The sequence below is a fragment of the Cygnus atratus genome, chromosome 2 (assembly GCF_013377495.2).
Source record: "Cygnus atratus isolate AKBS03 ecotype Queensland, Australia chromosome 2, CAtr_DNAZoo_HiC_assembly, whole genome shotgun sequence".
Taxonomy (NCBI): Eukaryota; Metazoa; Chordata; class Aves; order Anseriformes; family Anatidae; genus Cygnus; species Cygnus atratus.
In genome coordinates, this window is record NC_066363.1 from 137,943,988 (window position 1) to 137,970,716 (window position 26,729).

At 39.8% G+C, this 26,729-nt stretch overlaps 1 protein-coding gene across 1 annotated transcript in view; it reads left to right on the top strand.

Moving 5' to 3' along the window:
• The first annotated feature begins 357 nt into the window (after positions 1-357).
• Positions 358-26,729, top strand: part of VPS13B (vacuolar protein sorting 13 homolog B) — a 476,457-nt gene continuing 450,085 nt past the window's right edge. The window contains exons 1-3 of the mRNA XM_035546369.2: positions 358-568; positions 1,545-1,722; positions 6,823-6,966. Coding sequence (XP_035402262.1) covers positions 1,576-1,722; positions 6,823-6,966 — 291 coding nt within the window. The 5' untranslated portion in view covers positions 358-568; positions 1,545-1,575. The remainder of the gene's footprint in view (positions 569-1,544; positions 1,723-6,822; positions 6,967-26,729) is intronic.

Sequence of the window (26,729 nt, forward strand, 5' to 3'; positions counted from 1 at the left end):
CAGCGGGCGGAGCGGGCTGAAGCCCTGCAGCCTCCAGAAACACATCCCGGGATTAATGTAGGACAGGCTGGAGCCCGTGCTCTCAGCCCGAGAGGCCTCCTTCGGCGCCCCGCACGGCAGCAATGTACCGAGGGAGGAGGCTCCTCCTCAGCCGGGGACACCGACCGGGAGCCACCGCACCCCAAAACGGCCTCCCTCACAGGGCGGCCGGCACCGCGCATGCGCTCGCCCCCTCCCCGCCCCACAACGCCGGGGCGGAACTCCTGGCATACACCTCTCCTCCGCCTTCACGCCCACCTTCCGCCCTCACCGCGGTGCTCCCCTTAAACCCTTCCGGCCGGGCCGGCCAGCGCAGACGCGCCCGGACGATAGAGGGGAGCGCACGGAGCGAGGAACCAGGAAGCGGCCGTGAGGCGGCCGCGGAGGGCGCCGGGCTCCCGCTGCCCGGCCGGCCCGGGAGGGGGGCACTGAGCCGCTGTGGGGCGGGCACCCGGCCCCGCACAGCCTCGGGCGGGCGGGCACGGCCGGCACGGGAGCTGCTGAGGGTGCCCCGGCTCGCTGGGGAGGGGTGCGTGTCCCTGGGGAAGCGCGGGGGTGCGGGGAGGGAGGGGAGTGTGGGTGTGTGGGGGGGGTGGCACTAGGGTAGCCCAGGTGCAGGTGGGGGGCGTTGGGGTGAGGGGGGTTTCAAGCAGGTGTTCTGGCTCTGTGCGCGTTGGTTGGGGTGTGAGAGCGGCGAGGTGTTTCTTGGGGGTGTTTGTTAGTTAAGAGCGGTAGGATTTGTATGGGTTTAGCTGTAGTGTAAGTTACTTGTGTAAGTTTTAGGTGAAAGTATGGGAGGGTGCTTGATATCCTCTCCATCTCCCTCCCTCTGTATTTTTTGGGTAGTGAACATCCTAGTTATTAGCTCCTATATATATATGTATGTGTGTGTGTGTGTATATATATATAAAAGCTGGGTATTCAGAAATCCAAATAGACTTGCTTTCATCTTGATATCAATTTCATCCTTAAGTGTAAGTATACAGATGGTTGGGGTTGCTCAGCCTGGAGAAGGCTCCCAGGCAGACCTTATTGCAGCCTTCCAGTACCTAAACAGGGCTACAGGAAAGCTGCGGAGGGACTCTTTGTTAGCGGGTGTAGGGATAGGACAAGGGGGAATGGCTTGAGACTGAAAGAGGGTAGATTTGGATTAGATATAAGGGAGAAATTCTTCACTCAGCGGGCGGTGAGGCCCTGGCACAGGCTGCCCAGAGAAGCTGTGGATGCCCCATCCCTGGAGGTGCTCAAGGCCAGGCTGGATGGGGCTTTGGGCAACCTGGGAGGTGGGAGGTGTCCCTGCCCATGGCAGGGGGCTGCAACTGGGTGGGCTTTTAAGGTCCCTTCCAACCCAAACCATTCTGTGGTTCTATGTCTGTATACGTATCCTTTGTTTAGAATTTGAGGTGGTTTTTTTTCGTATGTCCAAGCAACGTGGTTGTCACTTTACTGGAAGTTATGCTGACAGATTTGTAAATAATATCTCATTGTCTTCTCTTTGTTCCTAGTGCCTGACCCGTAATACAGAAATCTTCCAGAATGTTGGAGTCCTATGTAACTCCCATTTTGATGAGTTATGTGAATCGCTACATCAAGAACTTGAAGCCTTCAGATCTACAGTTGTCACTCTGGGGAGGAGATGTTGTGCTTAGTAAACTTGAATTGAAGCTGGATGTACTTGAACAGGTATGTTCTGTTTACAGTAGCTGTATTACGTGTCTTTGATTTTGGGAAAATCAAAAGAGTTTACCAAATAGTTTACATGGGTCTGCACAGATAAATGTTCGCTTACTACTTGTTTTTCTTCTTATGCAAATAGTTTTTTCCTGCATTTAGTTACTCTTGCATTAATTCCATGCTATTTGTTTAGTGATGAATGGTAATTTTTTTCATTCCCTACAAGCTAAGGGGGCGTGAAGAGAGAGGCTCTTTTGTGTGTATGTTTATTCTTTCAGTGAAAGAATATTCTTTCATTGTTTAACAACAGAAACATCTAACTAAATCACTTTTCTGGTCATATTTACCAATTGCATATAGTAACTAGTTCAGAATGTCACAGAGTCAAGGAAGACCTCTTCTTAATTATGCAAACTAAACACAGATTTGTGTTCTCTGTATTGTTTTATGGCTATGGTTTTAATCATTCCAGTTGTATCTAAGCCTGAGTAATTGAGGGGTGAATTTTGTCAGCTAGTTTACGTGGATTAGATCTGAGGCCCTGTAACTTAATGTTAAAAAGAAAAGTTTCACCAAGTAAAACAATTGATGAAGAATTTGGAGCCTGTAGTTAAAATGAACCGGGTAAGTCTTTGCTGAGGAACTGCTTCCTTCTGTGCTTATCCGTGTTGACAGTGTAAGTGTGTCAGACAGATAAAGCTGTTGTACTTTAGAGTAGCAAGTCTGGGCTAGAGTCCCGTGTCCAATTGTATCCCAAATGAAGGGGCTGAGAGATAAATAAAATAGTGGAAGCAAAAACTAATGGAAGATATAGATAATACGGCTTATGGAAGAGAAATGTAAAAGACAAGGATTGTGTCTTAATTTTAAATAAAGTAAGATGAGGCAAGAGTCTATTTTGCATGTCGTTTGTGTGTGAGATAAGAAAGAATGGAATAAATTGCACTCAGGAGACTTAGACTGGACGTTAAGGAAATTTCTTCTCGTATTTTAATCAGATTATGAGGCATTGGAGTAGACTGTAGAGACTGTGTGGTCTTTATCAGGGGAACCTTTAGAAATATGAAAGAAGTGTTTATGGCCAATAAAGTATCTCTGATCCACTTTCAGAATAGGATCAAGCCTTTCAAGAGATATCGTCAGTCTTTCTGTAAAGAGCCTGATTAATTTTCCTTCCAAGTATTCGGTGGCCTTTGTATTTTCTCTCAAGGCAGATGCCTTTCAGTTCCTCATTTTCTTGGTACGGGACGCCCATACAATTAGTGTGGGTACTAGATTGTAGTTGGTAGGATGTGTTCCTCCTGTGTATATTTAAAGTCTTTTTAATTTTACATGCTATGGAATCAAAGGAGGATTGACCAGATGGGAATTCTGGATGTTGTCTGATCCAACCTCCTGCTTGGAGCACTCAGAGCTGTTACCAGCATTATATGAGATCAGCTTTGTTCTGTTGAGTCTTGGAATCTCCAGCCTGGGTTGTGAAAACCTCCTCTTTGGGTAAACTGTCACAGTGCTGTACTGCTCCTATAGGGATAAAGTTTGTTCTCACAACAAACAGTGACTTGGGATGGATATATCAAACCATGCATGGTACCTGGCCCTATAGGAGTTTGCTATCGCCTACTTTCAAGGAGTTTCTCAGAGACGATCCTTGGCCTCATCCTTGCATGTACGTGTTTCATCTCGGTCCATAAATACCCAGTGCGATCTGTTGCTGTCTTGGCTGTTGTACTGGCAAGTGCTGCTTCACGAACCCTTGCACAGGTCTCATTGGCTTTGATGGGGATGTGGATGTATAGTAAATACAAAATGTGGCTCACTTTATTTTTTTTTTTTTTTTAACAATTCATTTAGCTGTGTGTTTATGTGAAATGTGGTGATCTTCATTTGGCTCTTATGCTTTGAACCTTGCCTGGACCCACAGAGCATACTTAGGATGTCCTTTATCTCTTTTTTTTCTTCTTTGTCATTTTTTTCCTTTTTTTTTTTTTTTTGAAGGGATAATGCTTTATTCCTGCTCAACAAAACTTTTTTTTTTTTTGAGTATGTAATAATGCAACATCCCTAAGCCTTTGCAGCTGGCAGGAAATTCCCTTAAAAAGCTGAACTCTCTAGAAGTTACCTGTACATGTTAATTTATTTGGGAACATTGAACGTTGTTAGAGGATTCCAGCTTTTCATGAAATCTTTTGTAATATAGCTGTTGACTTAAATTTATCAAACCCAAAGAGAGAACATTTCTGTACCTGGAAAAAAAACACATATATTTCATATATATATATATAAATATAAAAATAATGTATATTTTATATGCAGTCATTAAACTAAACTAAATATGACTTTTTGGAGTAACTTTGCAGTAACTTTTAGGGTCTGTCTCTTCCCCTGCCTGATTTGCCATTAGGCAGTGTTTTTGACAATACCAGTTCTGTAGTGAAAGCTGGGTGCTTGTTTGCACTCAGGCTCAACCTTCTAGCTACAAGGTGGCTTTCAGACATAATTATGGCATTCTTTGAATCCTCAGTTAATTTCATAATAATTATCTTCAGTTGAAGATTAGAGCTAATAAAATTAAGATCTCTGAAGATATTTTTGAGATTAACAGTACAAAGTAAAAAGTTACTGTAATTGCCAGATCTATTCATACATGTTAATAGCTTGATAATTCTTTAGTGATGGAAAGGTTCTTTAAACATTTTAGCTAGCTAACACATTCTGTCTGGTATCTCGGTCAAAGTGTTTTTGTAAGTTAATTAAAAATGTAATCAGCGTATGACTGTAGGGTCTCTAAACCACTGGTTACAGTGGTAACTGCCAGTACCTTTTGGGTCATGTATGTTGTTTCACTATGTTGTCTTTTGCTTTTGTAAAGATAGATTAATAGGGAGAAGAGCAAAATATGGTTTGTGTTAAGACTTCATAAAGATTGAATCTGCATTGACACCTGAAACGCAAATTGTGTTGCAGGGATAGTGTGTGTGATTAAACACGTGCACAGTAGAAAATCCAGGAAACCTTACTATAGTGTTACACTTTTATAATGACTGAAGGTTTTAATCTGAAAGCATTCAGAAAATAGCAAAGACAAATACGAAAAATGACAATGTACTTAAAATAATTTTAAGGAAATGAGGGTGTAAAAATATCTAAGTGTCTGAGCGATGTGCCACCGTGTTACTTGCGAAGCACCGCCTTGAATGTGAAGAAGAGGTATTTGAACACTGACATTGAGGAACAGTACTTACACCCCAAAGTTAAGAGGAGTCTTGTATTTTAGAGCAAGGGGAATTAAGATCATCTGGTCTGCAGTCTTGTGTGATGTCAGCCAGTTATTTACATGTCAAGCCCATGAGTTTGTTTTCAGCCATGTCATAACTTTTGAAAGATTTATATGATGTAAATGTAAAATTTAAAAGGTAAGGCCTAATCTGTCGTAAGTACAAAAATACATTCAGAATTTCATGCTATACTTAATGAAAGGGGAAAGATTGCACAGGAAAGGAAGAGAAATAAAACTGGTCTTTGTTATGTTGGATTATAAACAAGTTACTAAATTTGGCACACATTTGTTTTGTATTGTCTATCGAAGTAACACAACAAAGATTTCTCTGCATTGCTGTAACGAAACTTGCTTGTGCAATTAGGATAATGTCAGACACTGTTTGTATCAAAATTCCTTTGAAACAAAGGAACTATGTTTTCTAAATACGCCGAAGTTCTGTGTCGCTATGCATTTGGCTGTATTGCTTCAGTTTGAAAGAATTCCGACTTCCATTCATTTTTTCAATACCATGCAGTTAGCTAGAAAAAACATGGGAATATGTTAAATCCGTCCAGCAAATGGTAGAAAAAGATGTGTTGTAAAATGGTCTTTGAAGTAAATTCATAACTTCCATGTGTGAAAACAAGTCAGGATCTAAAAAGACATTGTAGTACTGAGGTACATAAAAAAAAAAATTACATATTTGTGAGTGAGAAAAGGGAGTTTATTTCTATTATCGTAAATAGTAATAACTTGCTGTTTGAGTCATGAAAGCATCGTCCCTTAAGTTGTAGCGTGTTTTTTAGATTGCATATTTTTCTGATCATTTATTTCTGTGGGCTCCCACAAAGCTGCAGGACATAAGATACCTTTTCATTTTTGGTATTATCTGTGTAGCAATGTCTGTAATTAAACTGTCCTGTACTTGGTTTTCAGTGGCTTAACTGCAGCTGTCTGGATTAACATTTTACTTTGTGTTGATTTTATGCCTAAGGAGAGAGGCTTTTAGCTAAAGTCTTCCAGTGTATTTGTGAAAGAGATGAAGAAACACTTTGTAAAATCAGATTAACAGTTCTCAAACTATTTTCAAGAGAAGGTCTGTAACTCAGGTTTTGGAATGAGGACTTGAAATTGTGATCTTGTGTAGGTATAGTCAAGGTGGCAGCCAGGAGCCTGTGACAGGATATGTTTTCTGTTTCCTTAACCTTTAAATTTATTTTAACACTAGAACGAGAGTACAAACTGTATTTACATAAAATAAAGGGACCAAATAAGCATGTATCTAGCAAAAACTCATTAGTATTTTCTATTTTAAGTTGTTAGTGCCTCATAGCTTTTGTATAGGCTTCATTTTTGTTTGTGTCCAATCTTTAGAGCCCTGAGCTCTTACAACTCAAAAATACTAAAATATTTTGGAAGAAGTTGCCTTGCTGTGGCTTTGTCAATGTTTGTTTAATTCCAGATTTGTTTTCAGAATAATTCAGTTTGGGTATCAATTTAAGTATTTACTTTCACCTGGTTCATTTCTACTTATCTCTGGAATAGTGACGCATTTTGTGGTAGCTCCATGGAAGAGGTGGTTTTAAACCTTTTATTATCAAGGACATAGGAATCCAGATCAGTCTTTAAAACAGACTAATTGTAATGTGTGAGCAATTAGTGGGCTAGTTGCCAAATTCAGAGTCACACTGCTAATTTGGGGAGGGAGAAGAACCTTTGACTTAGGTCTTTTGCCAGAACCTTAAAATAATAAGGTTCAAGTTACAAATAATAAATTACAAGTGTGTCTTGAATTTTGATATATTTCAGTAGTTAATTGATCACCCTTTTTCTTTTGTTGTTGTTAGGAGCTGAAACTACCATTCACTTTTCTAAGTGGGCATATTCATGAACTTCGGATTCATGTGCCATGGACAAAATTAGGATCAGAACCAGTTGTCATCACTATCAATACAATGGAATGTATCTTGAAATTAAAGGATGGGGCTCAGGTAAGTAATGTGATGAATGTTTTTCTCTCATTTAGAGGTTGATGAGAATAGTAGTTTCTATAGGTCACTTTATTTCAAGCCATCTGAGGAATCAGGCGAGTGAAGCTGTAGTCCTTCCCATCATGACTAGTCTCTTCCTTTATATGTATTTTTAATGCTGTGTTAGCTGTAACAGTGTTCTTTCAGGTGTAAATCCCTGTTAATAGTGCTCTGCCACAATTTTCATTTTGCTTGACAACAAATGGGTTGTGAGAGCAATATAACATCCCTCCCAGGATGCAGTGCTGGCTGCTTGAAAAAGCTGTGTGTGGCACCACAGGACATGAGGCACTTCTCAAAAGATGAGTTGTTAGTGTTGAAGGAGTGCTTTAAAGATTTGGGAGTGTAACTCTTCTCCCTTCTTACATTATCATACTTACTTAATTGAATGTACTTGGAATAATTACATGTAAGGGTGTTAAAGGGCTTTTTGTTTAGTTGCTTGTAATAATTTGTCCATTAGACTTTCACAGGCTTAGAAAAGATTTTCTTCTGACACGGCAAAGCTCAAACATGCAGTGGCTCAATCTTGTTGTATTTCTGACTTGGTCAACAAAAGGTAATTGAGTATGTTAGTGTTGGAACTTGTCTTTTTAGTCAGTGTGGTGCTTTAACTCTAGGGAAGCTTTATGTTTTTTTTGTTTGTTTGGAAGTCTTGTTCACGTTTTAATTTCAGCAGTCCTCTGCTTGTATTAAGTATCCTGCAAAAGAAACTTGCAATTTGTGCAAAGCTCTCAGTTGTTCGGTAGGAAGCTTAATGAGCTATTAACATTTAACATCAATAAATAGCTATTAGCCAGCAAGAACATTAGAGTGCACTTTTCTATTATGTTTGATATTTCTTGTATTTTTTTCTACAGTTCCAGAGCTAAAATGCTCTTGTTGCTGGAGTAGAAGTCTCTAGCCCTAGGTAGGCCACCAGCAAAGCATATACTTGTGTTCTGTAGTTATACTTAATCTGTGTTGAATGCATGCACATACACAAGTACGCACACCAACAGCTAAATGCTAAGTACTTTTCCAATGTTAAGGTAAGATTTTGAGGCCAGATGTTCCTTGAGAAATGTGTTTTAGAAGCAGCAAATTAAAATTAATTATAGAAGCTGCAGAAAAAGATTTGTAGCCCATGACTTTGTGCAATCCAGAACTAATATTTGATATTGAACCATGCAGATGGCTACTGCTGGAATGATCAGATTTCCTGTTTGCATGGTATTTGAAACTTAAATTTTGTGGTGCATACAGCAAAAGGTCAAATGTCATGAATGTAAGGCGCTCTCAAAACAAGTATTTGTTACAGATATTTAAGATTCAGGGGCAAGAAAGGATTTTTCAAAATTGCAACTGACATTTGGACAAATTATTCAGTGCTATGTACACTCAGGAGAGTAAAATTTGGATCTGTGCCATAGTAGGATTATCTTTGACTAATAAGAATGTAAATGAAAATACTTTTATGCTGTTTTCTGAGGATATGGTTTAAGAAGTTGACAGCTTGAATTTTATTTCTTAAATTACTGTTCTAAAAAGAAAATATTTTGACAAATTCTTGTGTTGTAAATTCCAGTGTGACTGTGCAGTTGGCTAAGACCAGTTGTCATAAAAATGTTTGTAATTAGTACATAAAAAAAAAAAAGGATGAAATAGAGTATTTCTGTGGAAGATGGAAGTAAAATAACTTTTGGAGAATTTAGCTGAAACGAACTGTTCTGCCCAGGACTTCATGTCAGAAAATAGCATAATTAGCAAGAAAGTTCAGTTTAGTTCTCAAAAGTTTATTGGCTTAGTTCTGCATTTCCTTCCTCAGGCAAAACCTTTAATGAGCACAAGTATAAATTCACCTGAGCAAAAAATCCTCAACATGGAGTAAATTGCTCCATTGGAAAGGGGCTGTTTCAAAGAGTGTTTATTTAGAAGAAGTATGGGGACTATAGTTCACAGCATCATTTGACATTACTGTCCCTTGAACCTTATAGATTTTGGTGGACAAAAAAAAACCTCTTTCCCTTTATATGTCTTTCTGAGGAGTGCTAGTCCCTTGGAAATGCTTCTGTATGTCTGTGCTTTAGTTTCACTGATGCCATGTCATTGCTCAGTTTCATTGTTAGTTTTCTTTTCTGTTTCTTTTTTATGCTATTGCAGTGTCTCCTTTATTTAGATAAAAATTTGGAGTAGACAGTAAGATGGACACTAATGGCTCAACTTCTAGTTTCATGATAACATTCTAAGCAGAGCTGTTGTGCAAGTGGTATATAAAGCCCACAGCGTGGAATTAGTGATGCTTTTAGCAAATTTGGAAATTGGAGCATCTTGAAGGTCACTGCTTTTCCTGTCTTTACCGTGCTTTCCTTCCTCCCTTCCTTGCCTTCTTTGCAGGTGACAGTACCACTTCTGTAACTGGTGGAAGTGTTGAATAAATACGGCTGCTTTATAAGAAGATAAAACTTAAATGCATCAGGGACAGAACTTTGCAGTGAATAAGGTGGTGTTTGGTAAAACATGCTTTGTATGTAAACAATTTGTTATAAATTTGGTTGATGTTAGATAGTGAAGTCAAACTTTGGTGTGCAGCATTTTGCATTGTTTTCATGTCTGTCAGCTTTGTGCAGCTGTGCTTGTTTTACTGCTGAGTGTAGTCTGCTGGAGCACTGAGCTTTAAACATGACCACTTAAATTATCAAATCCATGAAAAATGTTGGTTAAGTATGATTGAGGTGTGTTCTTACAGACTTAAATGTGGTTCTGACCTTGTACGCTGACTTCTATTCATTTAGTTATGGTAATTACTTCTATGAGATTGTTCCTCATGAATATTAGGTATTGTTTCAGAGAGTAGTTGAAGTTCCTGTATTATATTCTTGTAATTATTTGTATGTCAGAACTTTATCTAGAATTGAAATCCCCTTGCTAAACCTCAGTTGGGGCAGTTCCCTACAGTAGAGTTTCAGTTGCCTTTTTTGTCCTGTTAGACCCTTCTTAACGTTTTACTTTTCCTACCCAATTTTATTTTTTCTGAAAGCTGGTTGAAATTCTTTGCTCATTCCTCTCCTGTGCCACAATAACTGTGTGCCCAAACCAGAGGCTTTAAATTCAGTCTGCGCTAATTGGGAAGGCTAAGTCTGTCTGTCTCCTTCACCTTAATGGCATTGTAGCTAACCACAAGACTAATCTTTCTGTTCAACCTTGAATTTTGTGGTTTTTAGTCTTGGAAATGATGCAGATGGAAAGGAGATTCAAGGAGAAATGTATTATGTGTTACTGCTTTGCTTTTGAATTCTTGTCTTTAATCAGGACACAGTGCATCAGGAGTAGCCAGTGTACATGATGAAAAATGTCTCTACCCCAAGGTCTTGTGTAGAGCTCAGAGTTGGACTTAATCATACTTTTGGGTGCCTTCAACTCAGGATCTTGTATGTTTCTGTAACAAATTACCAGGTTGGGGAAGACAATTGGATACAGGGGCACAAGGAAACTAAGTAGTTGTTTGGATCAGACAATTAACCACTTGTTCCTTTCATAAAGCATTACAAAGAAGGTTTTGAAGGAATATAATAACTTTGTGAAAACAGTGGAGAAACAGCTCACAAGCGTGGTTGTCAGAAGAGCAGACACATTCTTATCTGAAAATCAGCAGAGACTGTCATCGAAGAATGCTGAAAGCAGAAATTGATCTTGACTAGGAGATGATCGAGATGGTAGATAGGGTGTGCAAAAAGGTTGTGAAGGACTTTGAAAGGGAAGACAGAAGGCTTGTATTTGATGATGAGGTTATAGTTATATAATGTGTTTGCTTAGGTGGTAAAGCTAGCTCCAGGTCCTTAATAGTGGTTTATTTTTTCTCCCTTCTCACTTCACTTGTAGTAGTTCAATTGAATGTGATTGTACGGACAATTAGTGTTGTTTTTTTCTGTTTGAGTGTATGTGTATGCTGTTCAATGACAGCAAAAATATGGTAAGACTTGAAATCAGAGGACTGAGAGTCTTTAGTGGTCCACCTTTCTGCTTTTCTTTTGCTTGTGTGCAAGCTCAAGCCAAGTCTTTATTTTTGAAATATTTTCATAGTGGTCTTTTTAGATCAGTAAATCTGATAGTGAAGTTTTACATTTGTATGCAAAGTGTAAGGTCAAGAGCACATCAAGGCTGCCCTACAGGATGCAAACTTGTCAGCTAGTGTTGCTTGAATCATGATTTCACGTTAATAACGTGTGAAATTCAGTGTCAATTCATGCTGCTTTTGTGTTTTAATAGCTTAATATAACAAGGAGGATTTTGTCTGTTTCTGTGTGCACATACAAATAAGTATATCTAAGTAAAAAGAGTGATTTTCTATATTGCTTTTAATTAACAAAAGATTCCTTTGTGTAGATCAGACTTAAGAAAATTGTCAGATTTTTTTTTTTTGCTTTTGTTGTTCAAGGCAGGAATTGAGACCCACTTAAACCAAAAAGAAATTTTGATTTCCATTTAACTTCTGTCTTTTCTGATTATTCATTCCCTTTGAAATAGGGACTAAACTTTAACATTTTCTTACTGATTCAGAATATCTGTGACATGCTAACCTATTCGTGAAAGGTATTTGTATGTACACTGTTAAAATTGACTTAGACTTCGTAGTTTCAATTTCTGGAGAGAGTCTTCAATGCTGATATTTTATGTACTACTTAAGGCCTCAGAAACATTACCTGAGATGCAAACAGCAGTTTGCGATGCCAGGTGGACAAAATAAGGTAAGGGTGAAATCATTGCCTCAAAGAGCAGTTCTTGGCTTCCGTTGACTTGTTGTTGATAGACTCTATAAGGAGTTTTTTCCTCTGTTTTTCACTGTCCTTATGGACTCTAAAATACCCCTGTGAAAAATTTAGGAAGGACTGTTATAAATTTGAATGCAAGTCTGCTTTTTTCTGGTACAAATGAGAAAAGATGCCATCTTAGATCTACTGGTTAAAAAGGTGGGGGGAGAGCTGTTCGGTTTTTTTTTCCTCCGAAATGTGCATTACTTTAATTTTTCTCACCTTTCTCAGTATCCTCTCAGCATTCTAATTGTGCTTCCTACATCTTATCATCTCTTCTTGTTCAGGCTAATGGTTTTGAGATTCTTTCTAGCATGGAGAGTCCAAACTTAAATTGTTTAGGAATGAGGGCCTTGTAGGTCTTGGTAAGCATAAAGGTAACCCTTATAACCGTTACGTAATGTGTTGGAAGGAATAGTCTCTTCGCTGAGCTTAAGCTTCTTCCAAACAACTGGAGAAGCTCATGTTTACTAGCCCTGATCTTCAGTGGGGCTTTTAAACACCTTGCTATTTGTGCTGGATGGGCAGTACAGCAGGGCACAAGCAATCTAGGACGTTTCTGAAGAGACAATCACTTCCAGAGAGAGGTAATAGAGCCTCTAACACAGAAGTGTTCTGATGGACCTTTTACAAGAAAGGAAAAATTAGTCAAGGATGTGAAGACTGGGGGCAGTCTTGGCTGCAGTGACCATGAAGTGGTGGATTTTGTGCACCTGAGAGAAGAGAGCAGGGCAAAAAGCACAACTGCAACCCTGAACTTACAGGGAGCACCTGTTGCGACTTGCATGGAAGAATGCCCTGGGTTATAGATCTGCAGAAAAGAGTGGTTGGTATTCAAGGATACCTCCTCCAACATATATCAAGAATGATCTATCTCAATAGGCAGGAAAAGGCAGCAGGAGGCCTGTATGGATGAACAAGGAGCTCCTGACTAGGCTCAGATGTGTGAAAAAGGAAGTGTACAAGCAGGGACAGGTGACTTGGGAGGACTGTACAGATGTTGTCTCATCATGCAGGGATGAGGTTAGGAAAGGTAAGGCCAGCTTGGGGTTGATTCTGGCAGGGGATGTGAAGTGCAACAGAAAAGGATTCTACAAGTCCATAAACTGCAAAAAGAAAGCTAGGGAAAATGTGGGCACCCTGGTGAATGGCACAGGGGCCTTGGTGACAAAGGACACGAGAGGCTGAAATACTCAACGTCTTTGTCACGTCAATATTTACTAGTAAGACTGGCCTTCAGTAACCCAAGGCCATTGACACCAGAGAGAAAAGTACTCTTTAGTGGAGGAGGATCAGGTTAGGGAACATCTAAAACTGGACATAATGGGACCTCATGGAATGTACCCACTAGTGCTGGGGACACTGGTTGATGCCATTGCGAGGCTGCTCTTGTTTCTCTTTGAAAGATCACAGTGATCATGGTGACTGAGTGGTTCCTGAAGGACAAGAAGGAGAACCTGGGACAATACAGGCCAGTCAACTTCACCTCAGTTCCTCAGAAGGCAACGGAGCAACTAAACTTGGAAACCATTTCTGAGGATGTGAAGGACCAGAAGGTGATTGGGAGTCATTACCATGGATTTACAAAGGCAAAATGGTGCTTAACCAAGTGGATTGTTTCCTACAACAAGATGATTAGACAACAAGATGATTAGCTAAGTGGATGAGGGAAGAGCAGTGGATGTTGTTTATCTTAACTTCATTAGGGCTCTTGACACTGTCTCCCATAACATTCTATTCAAAGACAGACATGAACCTGTGAAATGGTAGTCTGAGAGATGGGGCAGGTGAAATGATGACTCGCATTCCACTCTGATGTATCTATCTCATAGACAGTAACTTGTAATCTGTAAGGCAAGCTGTGGTCAGCTAAGAAGAGTTTTCAAGAAATGTTTTCCAAGGGTTCAGGAAGGCTTGTCAAAATCTTTGGTTGGATTTTATGCCATTTCTGTTAAGAATTCTAACCTGAAGGAACTGAGCTTTCATATGAATTGTTTGATGTGAAATGGAAAGTTTTAGGTAGGATATCCCCTTTCAAGGATATTGTCTTCCTAAGCGAGAAATACCAGACCCCATCAATCTCTTGCAAAAATATTTATTAAATGTATTCTTTCCATAGAAGAAGCAGTAGCAGAAAGGCAGGCTGCAATAGCTGCTAGAAAAGTCCTTGCAGCAGTTGGTTAAGAGACTCTCTTCTCACTTTTCCAACCTAGAAAAACTAAAAAAAAAAAAAAGAGACCTCCAAGATCACCTAGTCCAACCTCTGACCTAACACTAACAAGTCCTTCACTAAACCATATCACTAAGCTCTACATCTAAACGTCTTTTAAAGACCTCCAGGGATGGTGACTCAACCACTTCCCTGGGCAGCCCATTCCAATGCCTCACAACCCTTTTGGTAAAGAAGTTCTTCCTAAGATCCAACCTAAACCTTCCCTGGCCCAACTTTAGCCCATTCCCCCTCATCCTGTCACCAGGCATGTGGGAGAATAGACCAACCCCCACCTTGCTACAGCCTCCTTTAAGGTACCTGTAGAGAGCGATAAGGTCGCCCCTGAGCCTCCTCTTCTCCAGGCTGAACAAGCCCAGCTCCCTCAGCCGCTCCTCGTAAGACTTGTTCTCCAGACCCCTCACCAGCTTGGTCGCCCTTCTCTGGACTCTCTCGAGCACGTCCATGTCCTTCCTGTAGTGAGGGGCCCAAAACTGAACACAGTACTCGAGGTGCAGCCTCACCAGAGCTGAGTACAGGGGGGGCAATCACTTCCCTCACCCTGCTGGCCACACTGTTTCTTGTACAAGCCAGGGTGCTGTTGGCCTTCTTGGCCACCTGAGCACACTGCTGGCTCATATTCAGCTATCAACCAGTACTCCCAGGTCCTTCTCTGCAAGGCAGCTTTCCAACCATTCATTTCCTAGCCTGTAGCTGTGCTTGGGGTAAAATAAATTTTTCTTTCTGCAAGAAACAAAAAGAGAAGGTCACATCTGAGATGGAAGCACAAACAGTACAGCTCCTTGCAGAGGACTCAAGCACAGAGACCCGAGCCAGAAAAAAAAAACACTCAGGTCCACAAATGCCAACAGGACATGAATGCACAGCAACCCCAGCAGGGGTAATCACAGACTTATCGTTCAGAGATGAAAAAGGTGACCCTGCTCAGTCCCTTGGTAATACTGTACCTACATGGTCAAGCCCCTTGCAGTGCATACTGAAGCTCTTTGTGAATCCTCTGGAAAGTTACACAAATGGCTTTTACACAAATGGCTTGATATATCTAGAGATTAAAATATAACCCAAAACCAGAAGTGTACCTCACCACATCCCAAAAACAAGTTAGCTGGCAACCTCTGCTAAACATCCCTCTACTAAGGGAATTCTAAGCACTTAAAATCTAGAAGGCTACAAGATATAGAGACTCTACAGCCAGCAAAACAGCAGAAAAAAGCTCCAGAAATGAAGAGACTGTCCCTAACCCTGAAAAAGACTACACCTTACATGCTTGCTTCTGCTGTTTTCAGATACTCACTAGCACAGGGAACTTGGATGATACATTTCCCCTAAACCCCGCTCCATCACTTGAACACCAAGGTTGTAACTTTGATAATATTTGACATGCAGGTGAAGGCATAAGGTCACGTTCATAGTAAGCCCCATAATTCTGCAAAAATCATAAGAGACCTAGAACCACAAAACAAACACGTGAAGTAACGTCATCTTCCTATCCATAAGCATGCTCTAAAAGTTACTCACCTGAAGAAGAGCTGCACGCAGTAGCAGCACCTACTACTATATAGCTTGTTTTACTCTAAAAGGTCCTACTAGTTGTTACCTCAAAAAGACGTGTTTACCTCTCTCAACGTGGAAACGCATCAGCCCATATGCTCTGACCCACCTAAAGAACCCTGCAAGTGGCTGAAGGAAGAACAAAGCACTTACCCCAAAGAAAAGCTCAGGTAGAAGGAGCTCTTTGATGGGACACCTGCGGCTTATATACCATTAGGCCCACCTGGCACCCAACCAGTCACCTGGGAAAGGGGCAAAAAAAAAACCAACATGGAGAATGTTGCTTTTCCTAGCCGTGTAAAATGGCACCAACATAAACTTCTCACTTCCCCTTGGCCTTTTTGATTTTTAATCAGGTTATTTTAATTTTTACTGTCTTATGCAACATGTGAAACTGAGCACATGGGTGCTATTAAGGAGATTAATATAGATCTAAAGATATGTATCTGCCTTCTTTTGATTATGTCAGAGTAAATTAATCAAAAGCGAGTTTTCAAACGAGTGGCTGAAGAGGGAATACTGAACAGCTTTGCTTAAACCAGGATTAATATTCATATGTTTTAGCTGAGCAAGCAAGAGTGACCATGTAAATTATCTAGTTTTTTTTCCTACTAATTGCTTTCATATGAAAACACTTTAAAAATAAGGTATCGTTTTAAGTTGCAGTAATTCTGTTTACAACTGAAGAAATTGCCTCTGCTTTGAATTTGTTTGAAGATGCCTGTGGGCACGTTTCTTAATACTCAGCTTAGTCTGGATGAGCGAGCTTTGCTTTTAGGTGTTCCTGCTAAGCAGCAAGACTTCTGATAGTAAGCACTCCTGCTGGCTTTCCTGAGCCCATCTGGGTGACACCTTCAGCAGCAGTGCTGTAACTAGCTCCTGAGAATACCCTTAGGGACAAGGCATAATAAATGTGTATTTTGAGAATACACATGTATCATGTTTATGTAAGAAAGATCTAACTAGGAGGATGTTTTTCTGAGCAGCCCAACACTGGACAACAGAACAAGACAGGGAGTATATGAGTGCTCAGCGAAACCAACCCTTGTGCTTGTGGTAATATTTTTCCAGTGTTATCGTGACAGTACAGATGGACGTGGGAGACGTAAACAAGATACGTCAGAAAGCAGTTAGAAACATATTTTGGGCTGTATTCTTATGAAAGAGCTCAGGCTTTGAATACAGTTAATTTCAAGAGGAATGTTGTCAAAATCATCCTGGTCATTATTACAAAATGTATTGAGATTGTCTAACACCAATGATTTTATATATATACATATGTATATATTATATTTAATGGATGCACTTTGTGAATTTTCAGTGTAACAAAGACAAGACAAAGACGTGGCTCTGTTTTAGTGTATGTATTGAAGATAAGGAAGCTGCCAGGAGCTTTGCATGTAGTTAATTTTCCTTTTAGTGACTATAGTAGCTGAGGTAATAGTATTTAGTAAGTAAATGTTGCTTTTTGTTTAGCTTGCCTATTGTCTTCTGAACAAGAACTTCTTTTTATCTTCTTGTGTTGTAGTTCAGATCAAGTTTGTACTTGAAGAAATCTGGCTGTCCAGACTTAGTGTGCTTTGACCCACATTATGCGATGATCTCAGAATTAATGAGCTGGGTCCGCTTGGGTTGCAACCAAAAGGAAAATTGACTCTAGGAACATCTGTAATGCGCTTCATCTGCTAACTGAAATGATGGAGAACTGTTGGGTTGCTAATAGAGTCAGCTCTCTGAAGTCGCTTTGGCTGTCTAGGTTTGGAAAGTTTATGTCTTGCCCACATTTTATGCCTACCTTGCTGCTTTTCACGGTTAGCATGTCCATGACAGTCATTTCATGAAATATCTAATTACAAACGTGGCACAAGCACTTTTTTTTTTCCTTTTTTGCCCTCCATTGTAAAAGCACCTTCCTCTACTGTTTTGTGAGACTGGTAAATTTTGCTTTGCTTCTTACCTAAGGGTTCAGGAAAAACTCTTATATGCTAGGGAAGCAGAACATAAGCTTTCAGAATGACAGCTTTTTATCACTCCATTCAATTTTAAAATAGCTGAAGTAGCAAACATTCTGCAAACAGTCTGAAATTGCTCTCTCATAATGCAGTATTTCCCAGGCTATAAGAAAAAGGCCATCTGTCTGGTAGTCAGGCAGGTCCAGTAATACTACAAATACCTGTACTTCTTATCTATATATTTGGCCTGGACAAGAGACAGCAAATTACTACTGCTGTCCTATTTAGAGCAGTGTCTCAAGCTCTGTATAAACAGCAGATCATTCTGCTATGAAAGTATCTGTGAAGAAGACTTCAGGGTAAAATTGAAGACCTGTTGATGTATGAAGATTGCAGTGACTTAGAAGGAAGGTAATGGACACAACTAAGTGGTTCAGTTGCACTTCAGATTTTCATAGTTAATTTTCTTTTGTAGGCATGAGTAAATGAAGTCCATATTATGTCCTTTATGCAGATAAAGCTCAAGGCATGGTCTCATTATCATGAATAAATATCTTATGCTGTTGCTGCTGCTGTTTGTTTTCTGCTGCTGTGTACTGTAGGAACCCAAATCAATACTGGTAGAAAGCAAGAGTTTTCTGCTTTTTACTTCTTCTAAACTCAGTTCTAAATTCAGTCCTAAAATTCCTGGTGTCTCGTTCCTTGTGCCTCCCTGGGCTACCTCTTTCTAAACGTATGGTTTGCTTCAGTTTGCAAAAATGATTTGAGAGGCAGTCTTCGTAACGCGGTACTGGTAACTGTAAAGCTGATTGGGCATGGATGTATTGTCTCATAGCTGCTATACTGATGGAGGACTGCAGTTTAAAAACAACTTTCTTCCAGGCAACCGTCAGGGTTTTGATGAGGTTTAAGACCTCAGGTTCCCTAGTCACCTTGGCATGATTTGTGTACTTCATACCTTTTACTATACTCATAGTTGATTTGTGTTAAGGATAAGAACTGGGCTTCTTGTGGTCTTTTTATTTATTTATTTTTAAAATAGATATTTAGAATTTAAGATTTGGTTTACGTTATTATTCGGATAGATTGGCTTAGACTGATTAATTGACTTTTAAGATGTCTGTTGTATGTTTTGTAGTGGCAAATGTATTGCTTCCTCTTTGGCAAGCCTGCTTTTTTTTTTTTTTTTTTTTTTTTTAAGTGTTTTGCCATTGCTCTCCAAAAAAAAAAAAACCAACAGCAGTTCAATTATCCTTTAAATTCCAGAAGGACAGAAATGTATTTACTTATGTATAGATATGGATTGTACACATTTAATGTTTTAATGCTTTAATAAATGTAAGTGCATTTGAACATATGAACTTCATTTTAACTCCCAGATCAACTTTCCCATGTTTGGTGGCTGAGGTTTTTGTTTTTTATTTTTTATTAAATATGATAAGTTAGCTGGGAGCCCTGGTTAGGAAGGTTAACTATCACTGTTGATGGAAAATGATTATTTTCACTTGCTGAAAATTGGAATGTCAGGAGCTTCTTGCACATGGGCTACCAAGAAAATGAAATCTCTGTAGCTAGAAATCAATCTGTAAGACTCTTCCTTGGAACAGGAGTGTATTAGGAGTAGAGTTTTGCTGGTGTGGAAGCCTCAAACCATACTGTGAGTATGTCGTGGCTGAAGCATTTAACCATTTCAGGGTTGTGGAAACTTGTATATTGTTGATACTATTGTGTTGTTTGCAAGTGGGTCATAAGTAATAGTCATTTTTACACAGGTCTTTCTGTATCTGTCTCCACTTCCTCCTCTTTTATTTTTGCTTCCACAACATTCTTTAAAATTGATCCTAGCATTTGGCTGTAACTTGCCAGTGGCAAGTTCTTTTCCATTTAAATAAATAAATACAGGACACCAACAGCCAGTAAAAGTGCTTGACCCCAAACACACACATTTCTCATTAGTCATGCATATGAAAACTTACAAACCGACATCAAATGCCAATGTTAACAACAGTATTGTTTGTTTTAACCAGAAGCAGGTGCTTCCCTTTTCTCTATGTGTGATCATGTTTTTGTGCTCATCTCTGTATGTAAATTCTCCTGTAATACAATCTCACTTTACTGCTCCTTCTCTTAGATTTCTTTGACACACAACATCTGTACATATCCCATTTTTGTTGTAGTTATTCCCACTTCACCTGGGAAGTAGTTCACAAGTAGACAGTCCAATGGTGTTGCCCATATGGAGGGTGAGAATGGTATCGTTTTGATTTCAGAGGAAGTTGATATTGCTTCTTTTACTCATTTGAAACTGCAGTTCTCTATTTCCTACTTGGTTGCTTTAGATTTCCTTGCTTGTTCATGTTACTTGAGAAGTAAGGAAGCAGCAGACCTGCTTATCTGTTGTAATGCGTTGATGTAGAAAGCTAGTCCTTTATACATACATTTGTGTGTACGTATATATTTATCTATGTATATTTATGGTAGCTTCCCACCTCACTAGTTTTCATTATTGCATGATGTTTAGGAGGAACATTGGGACAAGAAATGTAAATAGAACATACTACATAGGTAAACGGTTGCTTTATAAATTCATAATCCCGCTGTTATTCCACATTTTAAGGCGATGATAGCAACGAAGGACCAGTTTCTGACTGTTCTGTGGGCAGGCACTGTCATGTATGTCCACCTGAATAGTCGTCAATGTATATTTAACTTCCTTCCTTCTTCCCCTCAAACAAACCACCTCACCCCCCCCCCCCCCCCTTTTCTTTTTCTGGCATTGTTTCATGGACCATTTTCACATATTCTGTAATCACTAGAAAACTGCAGACCCCAGGCCGAGTGTTTTGTTGCAATGTCAGGATGAACTCCTGGCAAAGCACGAGTTAGAAGGTGGCTTGTTGAGATGTAAAGAATAGCTGTGTTGTGTACCAGCTAGGGTAACATCCAGAACTTTTTTTTTTTTCTTGAAGTCACTGTGATGCTAGGGAATTGAGAGAATTACACGTATCAAGCGATGATCTTAGTAAGGTGAGGGATGGTCCAGTAAATTCAGCATCAGAGCTAATGCAGGGATGATTATTGCAACTTGGCTTCTAGAACTTCAGAGTCTGGATCTCAGTGTTGTGGTAGAAAGAGCGTAAGTTCAGGAAAATCGCTTTCAGTAAATTCACAGATTAATACCATCTGCTTCTAAAAATTAAAATAAAAAATTGTCAACAGATTAGTAATTGAAACTATTAATACCTCCCACTAACAATAGTGATTTGCATATGCTAATATATTTCAGATGAGATTACTTGCGTTAAATGATTTACTGTCTCTGGGATATGTATGAGTACAAATGGGGATGTGTGTATGTGTATACAAGTTTTCTGAAATAAAACTTTGAGTGCTCATGTTGGAGAACGCTTCATCAAACCTATCTGTACCTCCAGAAGGTGATGAGGCTGCTGGTTGTTCTTTCTGAGCTTCTGGAAATTCACTCCTGAAATACAACCCCTTGAAGATAAATCTTTGGCTCTGTATTTCATGCTTCATATCTTTATTGCAAAGACTATTAACCTTCAAAAGAACGCCTGCCTTAGCAGGTCAGGTACAGTAGAGAGTTTAACAAACTTGCATTTTGCATAAACTTAAGGAAACTTGTAGTTGCACAACTTAGGAATTGCTTCAGAGTGACTAGTTGGAATAAAATGACACATGCATCTGAGTATTTTAATATCCCCCGATACTGCTTGTCATATACAAGTATATCAAAATTAGTAGGTAATAAAAGTGTCTTGCCCAAAATATATGCATTGATACATAATAATTTTGTAAATCTATAAGTATCCTGACTGTCTACACTTGGAAACATAATGCAAATGCCATTTCAGTGTTTTTGTGTGTTGGGGGACTGTATACTGAGACAGCTAAAAGCATGATGCAGAATTGTTGTATATTTGAGAAACTGCCTTGTGGGATTGTCCCGGGCAGGTAACTGCCCAAACTGGCATGTGTTAGCCAGCCAGCACTGTGGTTCCTCCCTGCCATGGTCCGTTTTCTGCCCCCAGTGGGGACTAATAAAGTCTGAGAGTGGAAGCTGGCTGGTACATCACTGATGTAGCTGAATTTCAAATTCAAAGACAAGTTACAGACTTCACACCAACTGCTTTCAGAACAAAGTTGTTAGGTGTACTGTTGGAGGTAATGCCAGAGCTGGAAAAGGTTGTTTGGTTTTCTTTTATTGCTGTTGTTCATTTGGGGAATCAGTAATTGTTGATGCCATGGTAGGTGCTTTTGAGTTTTGGAAAGGAACCCATTTGCACAGGGACAGAGATAGTGATTGCTGCGATGCCATCACCATAGAATCACATTTCAGAGCAGACCACTTCTTCAAGTTTATAGAATAAAGAACATGATATTAGACTTTGCTTTCTACTTTCAGCAGGCAAGTTTATCAACAAAAGTTTATTCTTTAAAAAATGTTTTGATTTTAATTCTGCAAGTGGACAAGCACTTATCAGAGTTGAAACTTGGATACCAAAACCTCACATATTTATATTCCAGAAAATAGGTTTATTGAGGCAAATGTCAATACTAACATGTATTTCTGTTTATGAAGTACAGAGAAACTGTTCTGCTATGTAGATAGAGGAGTATCAAGTAGAAAGATTAAGAGTAATCCTCGTACTTTTACTGGTTTTAGTTATCTTTTTTCCCTTGACCTACTACAGCAAGGAAATACAATGCCAATAGTCAGTGTCTTTGTTTCAAGGTACAGGGTGAAGGGATTTATGTATCATCTTTGGTGTAATTCCTAGAAATCTAGGGTTAGATTCTGATTCCCCTTTCCCTGGCATAGATCTGGAATACCTCAACTGATTTACTTTGGAGTAATTCCAGGTTTGTCCCAGTCCAGCTGACATCAAAATCAGGACCCTACAATCCAGCTTTGTTTCTTGTAGTTGGGTGAAGAGTTTGGATTGGTACGGCTTAACAGGGAATGAGGTGAGGTAATGCATTTAAAAATATTTCCTTAGAGAGGAAGTAGTTTTTCCTCATATGTTGATAGATTAAAGCGCAGTTAAATTTGTTGGAATGTATTTTAGCTCCTCATTATAGCAAAACCTATTTCAGAATAGGCGTGATTACAGACTTTGTAGTGGAAAAAACCTGTAATTTATCCACCTTTGGTAAAGGCTTCTTTAAATTCTGAAAGACAAGAAATACTCTCAATTCTTTAAAGTACAGAGTGTACTCTGAAATTATAGCTTGTTCTCTTTGGAAAGAGTGGTGTTTGCTCTGAAAGGGGGCGACTCAAATATTACTTATTAGATACAGTTACTGAATTTAAGCAGAAAAAGTTCACTTCATTCATTTATGACTTGTGACTTACCTCAGAATACCTGCACTTAAGCAGTGGCTTCTGCTAAGTAAATTTAATGCACAAGTGATGCAGGTTGTGTTTTATTTTCAGCGCTTAGAAACAATAATAAACTTTACTCCAGTGAACTGTGCTTTTTGCCAGTAGAGTGGGTAAATGTTCAGTTTTAATTGTGCACTTTCTCTTGTAAACAAAAATCACCATCTTACCTTTTAACAGTCCACAGAACGTCAGGGAAATTGTGTTATGCTGCTGGCAGTATCCTGAACCATCCAGTTGTCTCACTCATCTTAGTTTATGTTTGTTTATTTAACAGTTGGAGTTAGACTTCAACTGTAAATATTTATTTCTTTGGAGAACAAATTTGATTGCTCCACTGAGAAATATGAAAGTCTTCCTCCTGACACTCCCCCCCACCTCCATTTACATGTTTTTTATTGCGTCTGCCCCTGAGCTGATAAGAAACCGTGCTCTGAGGCCATCATGTTGGCTTATTGAGGATCTTCACTTGGTTTCATTTACCCAGGCACTGATCTGCTCTGCACCAGTTGGTGTCTAGCCAGGCCGTCTGTCAAAAAGCAAAGATCTAAAGAGCCCAGAGTACTTGAACCTGTACTCCTTCATTTTTGGTATACCTTCTCATTGCATTGCCCCTAACTGGGGGATGAATAACACAAAGCAGCTTTACAATTTTGTATTGTACGTGTATGAATCGTTCATCTGGGAAACTTTGTCATGTAAATGCCTCTATTGATTGGAGATACTTCATTCACAAATATTTTCAATTAAAGCTGAAAATGTATCATGGAATCATAGAATATCCCGAGTTGGAAAGGACCCATAAGGATCATCTGCTGGCACCACACAGGTCTACACAAAAATTCAGACCATGTGGGTAAGAGCGCAGTTCAAATGCTTCTTAAACTCCAACAGGAATGGTGCCATGACTATGTCCCTGGGGAGCCTGTTCCAGTGCACGACAACCCTCTCGGTGAAGAACTTCTTCCTGATATCCAGCCTGAACCTCCCCTGTCGCAGCTTGACACCATTCCCTCGGGTCCTATCGCTGGTCACTGAAGAGAATAGATTGGCACCTGCCCCTCCACTCCCCCTTGTGAGGAAGCTGTAGGCTGTGATGAGGTCCGCCCTCAGCCTCCTCTTTTCCAGGCTGAACAGGCCAAGTGACCTCAGCTGCTCCTCATATGTCCTCCATGTATTATGTTTTCATCAGATAGCCAAGGTCCTAGTGTGTTTTTTTTTGTTGTTTGTTAGCCTGTCAGCATTACTCAACATTTTAGGTTAGTGTAGGAGTCCCTGGACTAAGCTAACAGCTGCTGCTGTTGGTAATATGTAATTACTTAGAATTAGGCCCAAAGCTTGTTGGTGTTGGTATCTTAAAATTGTGGTGATAATTAGTAACAAAAAGCACAGCAATTTTCAACACAGTTCTGTGAGCTGAGTGATCTCTTGATCAATGCAGTGCAGTCAACGTTGCTGTACAGTGTATTGGGGAAAGCAGTATGCTCAAGTGCTTTGGATGGGTGGGCTGCTCTTTTTTTTAATTATTACTATTATTCCCAGTGGCAGGAGAGTGTCATATTTCATGGCCTCTAGGACAGACACGTTGTGTATGTGACTAACACCTGGACTGCATTGTGTATGTGCTGATGCTTTCTGGAAGCCTCTGCCTTCCTGCATCTGTAGTAGATATCAAGTGTTTAAGTTTTCTGCCCTGGAGTTTTCCCCCAGCAAGGTCTGGTGAAGACCTGAGAAAAGAGGGCAGACGAGCGTGCTGCTGATCCCAAACAATTCGTTCAGCCTGTTCCGGACACTCTTTCCCATGTGCTCCTCAGATGTGGACGGTGACAGGGTTGTGGGTTAAGTGCATTGTTCTGTCAGTGGGAAGTGGCCATCTTTCCTGGAAGCTATTCAACCCCTTTTCCCAGCATGCATTTAAATATGGCTCGTTATATGATGGGAGAGAGGCTACAAGCCTCCGAAATAAAATGGTCCTGGGGAGCAGGCTGCCTGCACCAGTGCAGTCATCTGGCGTGCAGCTGAGATTCGCAGGAGAGGAGGCCAAAGGGAACAAGCTAGACGGATTGTCCTGCCGTATTGCATGTGGCCTGTGGGGTGTAGGTTGTTCATTCTTGGTATTTGCTTACAATCATAATGAACATTAAGATTTTGCAGTAAAACTTCAGAAAAAATACTTAACAGCATGAGAAAAATCTGTTTAAGCCACAATGAACTCTCTAATTCTTTTTACCAGCCTTCCACAAGGAGGGAGCATCTGGTGGACAGAATAGATCAGAGTCCCAAGTGCATATGCTAGTGGTTTCATTGTCATCAACAGACATTACATTTTTGTTGATTTATTTTGTGCAATGAATAAAACTTCATTTCCTGCTCTGTTAAGGATGTTCTACTTTGCTTGATTTGTACAGAAATGAACTATGGTTGTATCCATATAAAAGTTGAAAGAAATTGGGTGGCACAGAGTTAACAATGGACATCTTTTTTTATCTACTTAAATGTATAAGCAGTTCTTTTCATCTGAAATACTCCAGTTTTTGATAATGCTGTATCTTCTGCAGTTAACTTTCATTCCTCAGACTGTTACTTAAAGGTCAGGATACTCTCATCTTTTCTTCATTTATTACATATCTAAAAGTATTCCACTCATAAATGTGGCTTATAAAACTGTGGTTTATTAGCATATACTGATTGTTTAAGTACTTCTGTTGTGTCCTCAGTAAAGCAAAAACAAGCACACTGTGCATATAGTTGCTGGAAAACTTGAGACTCCTTTCTATTGGTGTGTGTATAGTCCAAATTGACTTGGAAAAGAAGTGTGCTATACACAGCTGATCAGTTTTTTTTTTAATGAAAACATAATTTCTGCAAAATAATCCTTACCTGGTAATGAAATTCCACTTTGGTTATTTTTAGACTTTTCTTTTGTCTTGAAAAAAGCAAGACACTGAAACAAGATACTGAATTTGGAACAAGGTAAAGCAGTGTTTCCCTGGCTGTCAAGTGACATGTTTTTGGGACCATTCACTACTGAGTTGTATCTAATTAACCTGCTTCTTTGGTGTGTGTGAGCTGCAGCATGGATGTCTGGTTCTCTTTTCTGAACTGTGTTTCTGGCTAAGTTTCCTTGGAAACGTTTCTGTCCTCTTTCTCATATAAGTGCCCAGTAAGGTTCAGGAGCCCTGTGACTACCAGGCACCACAAGGGAGGTGTGTGTGAAAACAGCAAAATATTTTGATTTGACAAAATAAGTTTTGTTGCTTTCAGGAATGTTGGAACACTTCATTTTAAATGGAAATATCAAAATGCATTTTTCATATTTCTGAAGTAAACTTTCCTGGTGCTCCTAATTAAATGTTTTTTTTCCACCAGTTTTGGTCTTGATCTATTACCAAAGGCAAGTATTAGGGTAATGGAGCCTAACGGCAGTGATTTGGCCAGTGTTTTTAGCATTCTGTGAGGAACAGACTTGCTTCAGGTGAACTGGCTGACAAGCATGCATCTTCTATCCAGACATGTGGGATCTGGCTAGCGATCACAGAATCACAGAATGGCTCAGGTCGGAAGGGACCTTAAAAGCCCACCCAGTTCCAGCCCCCTGCCATGGGCAGGGACACCTCCCACCAGACCAGGCTGCCCAAAGCCCCATCCAGCCTGGCCTTGAGCACCTCCAGGGATGGGGCATCCACAGCTTCTCTGGGCAGCCTGTGCCAGTGCCTCACCACCCTCTGAGCGAAGAATTTCTTCCTTGTGTCTAATCTAAATCTCCCCTCTTTTCATTTAAAGCCATTCCCCCTTGT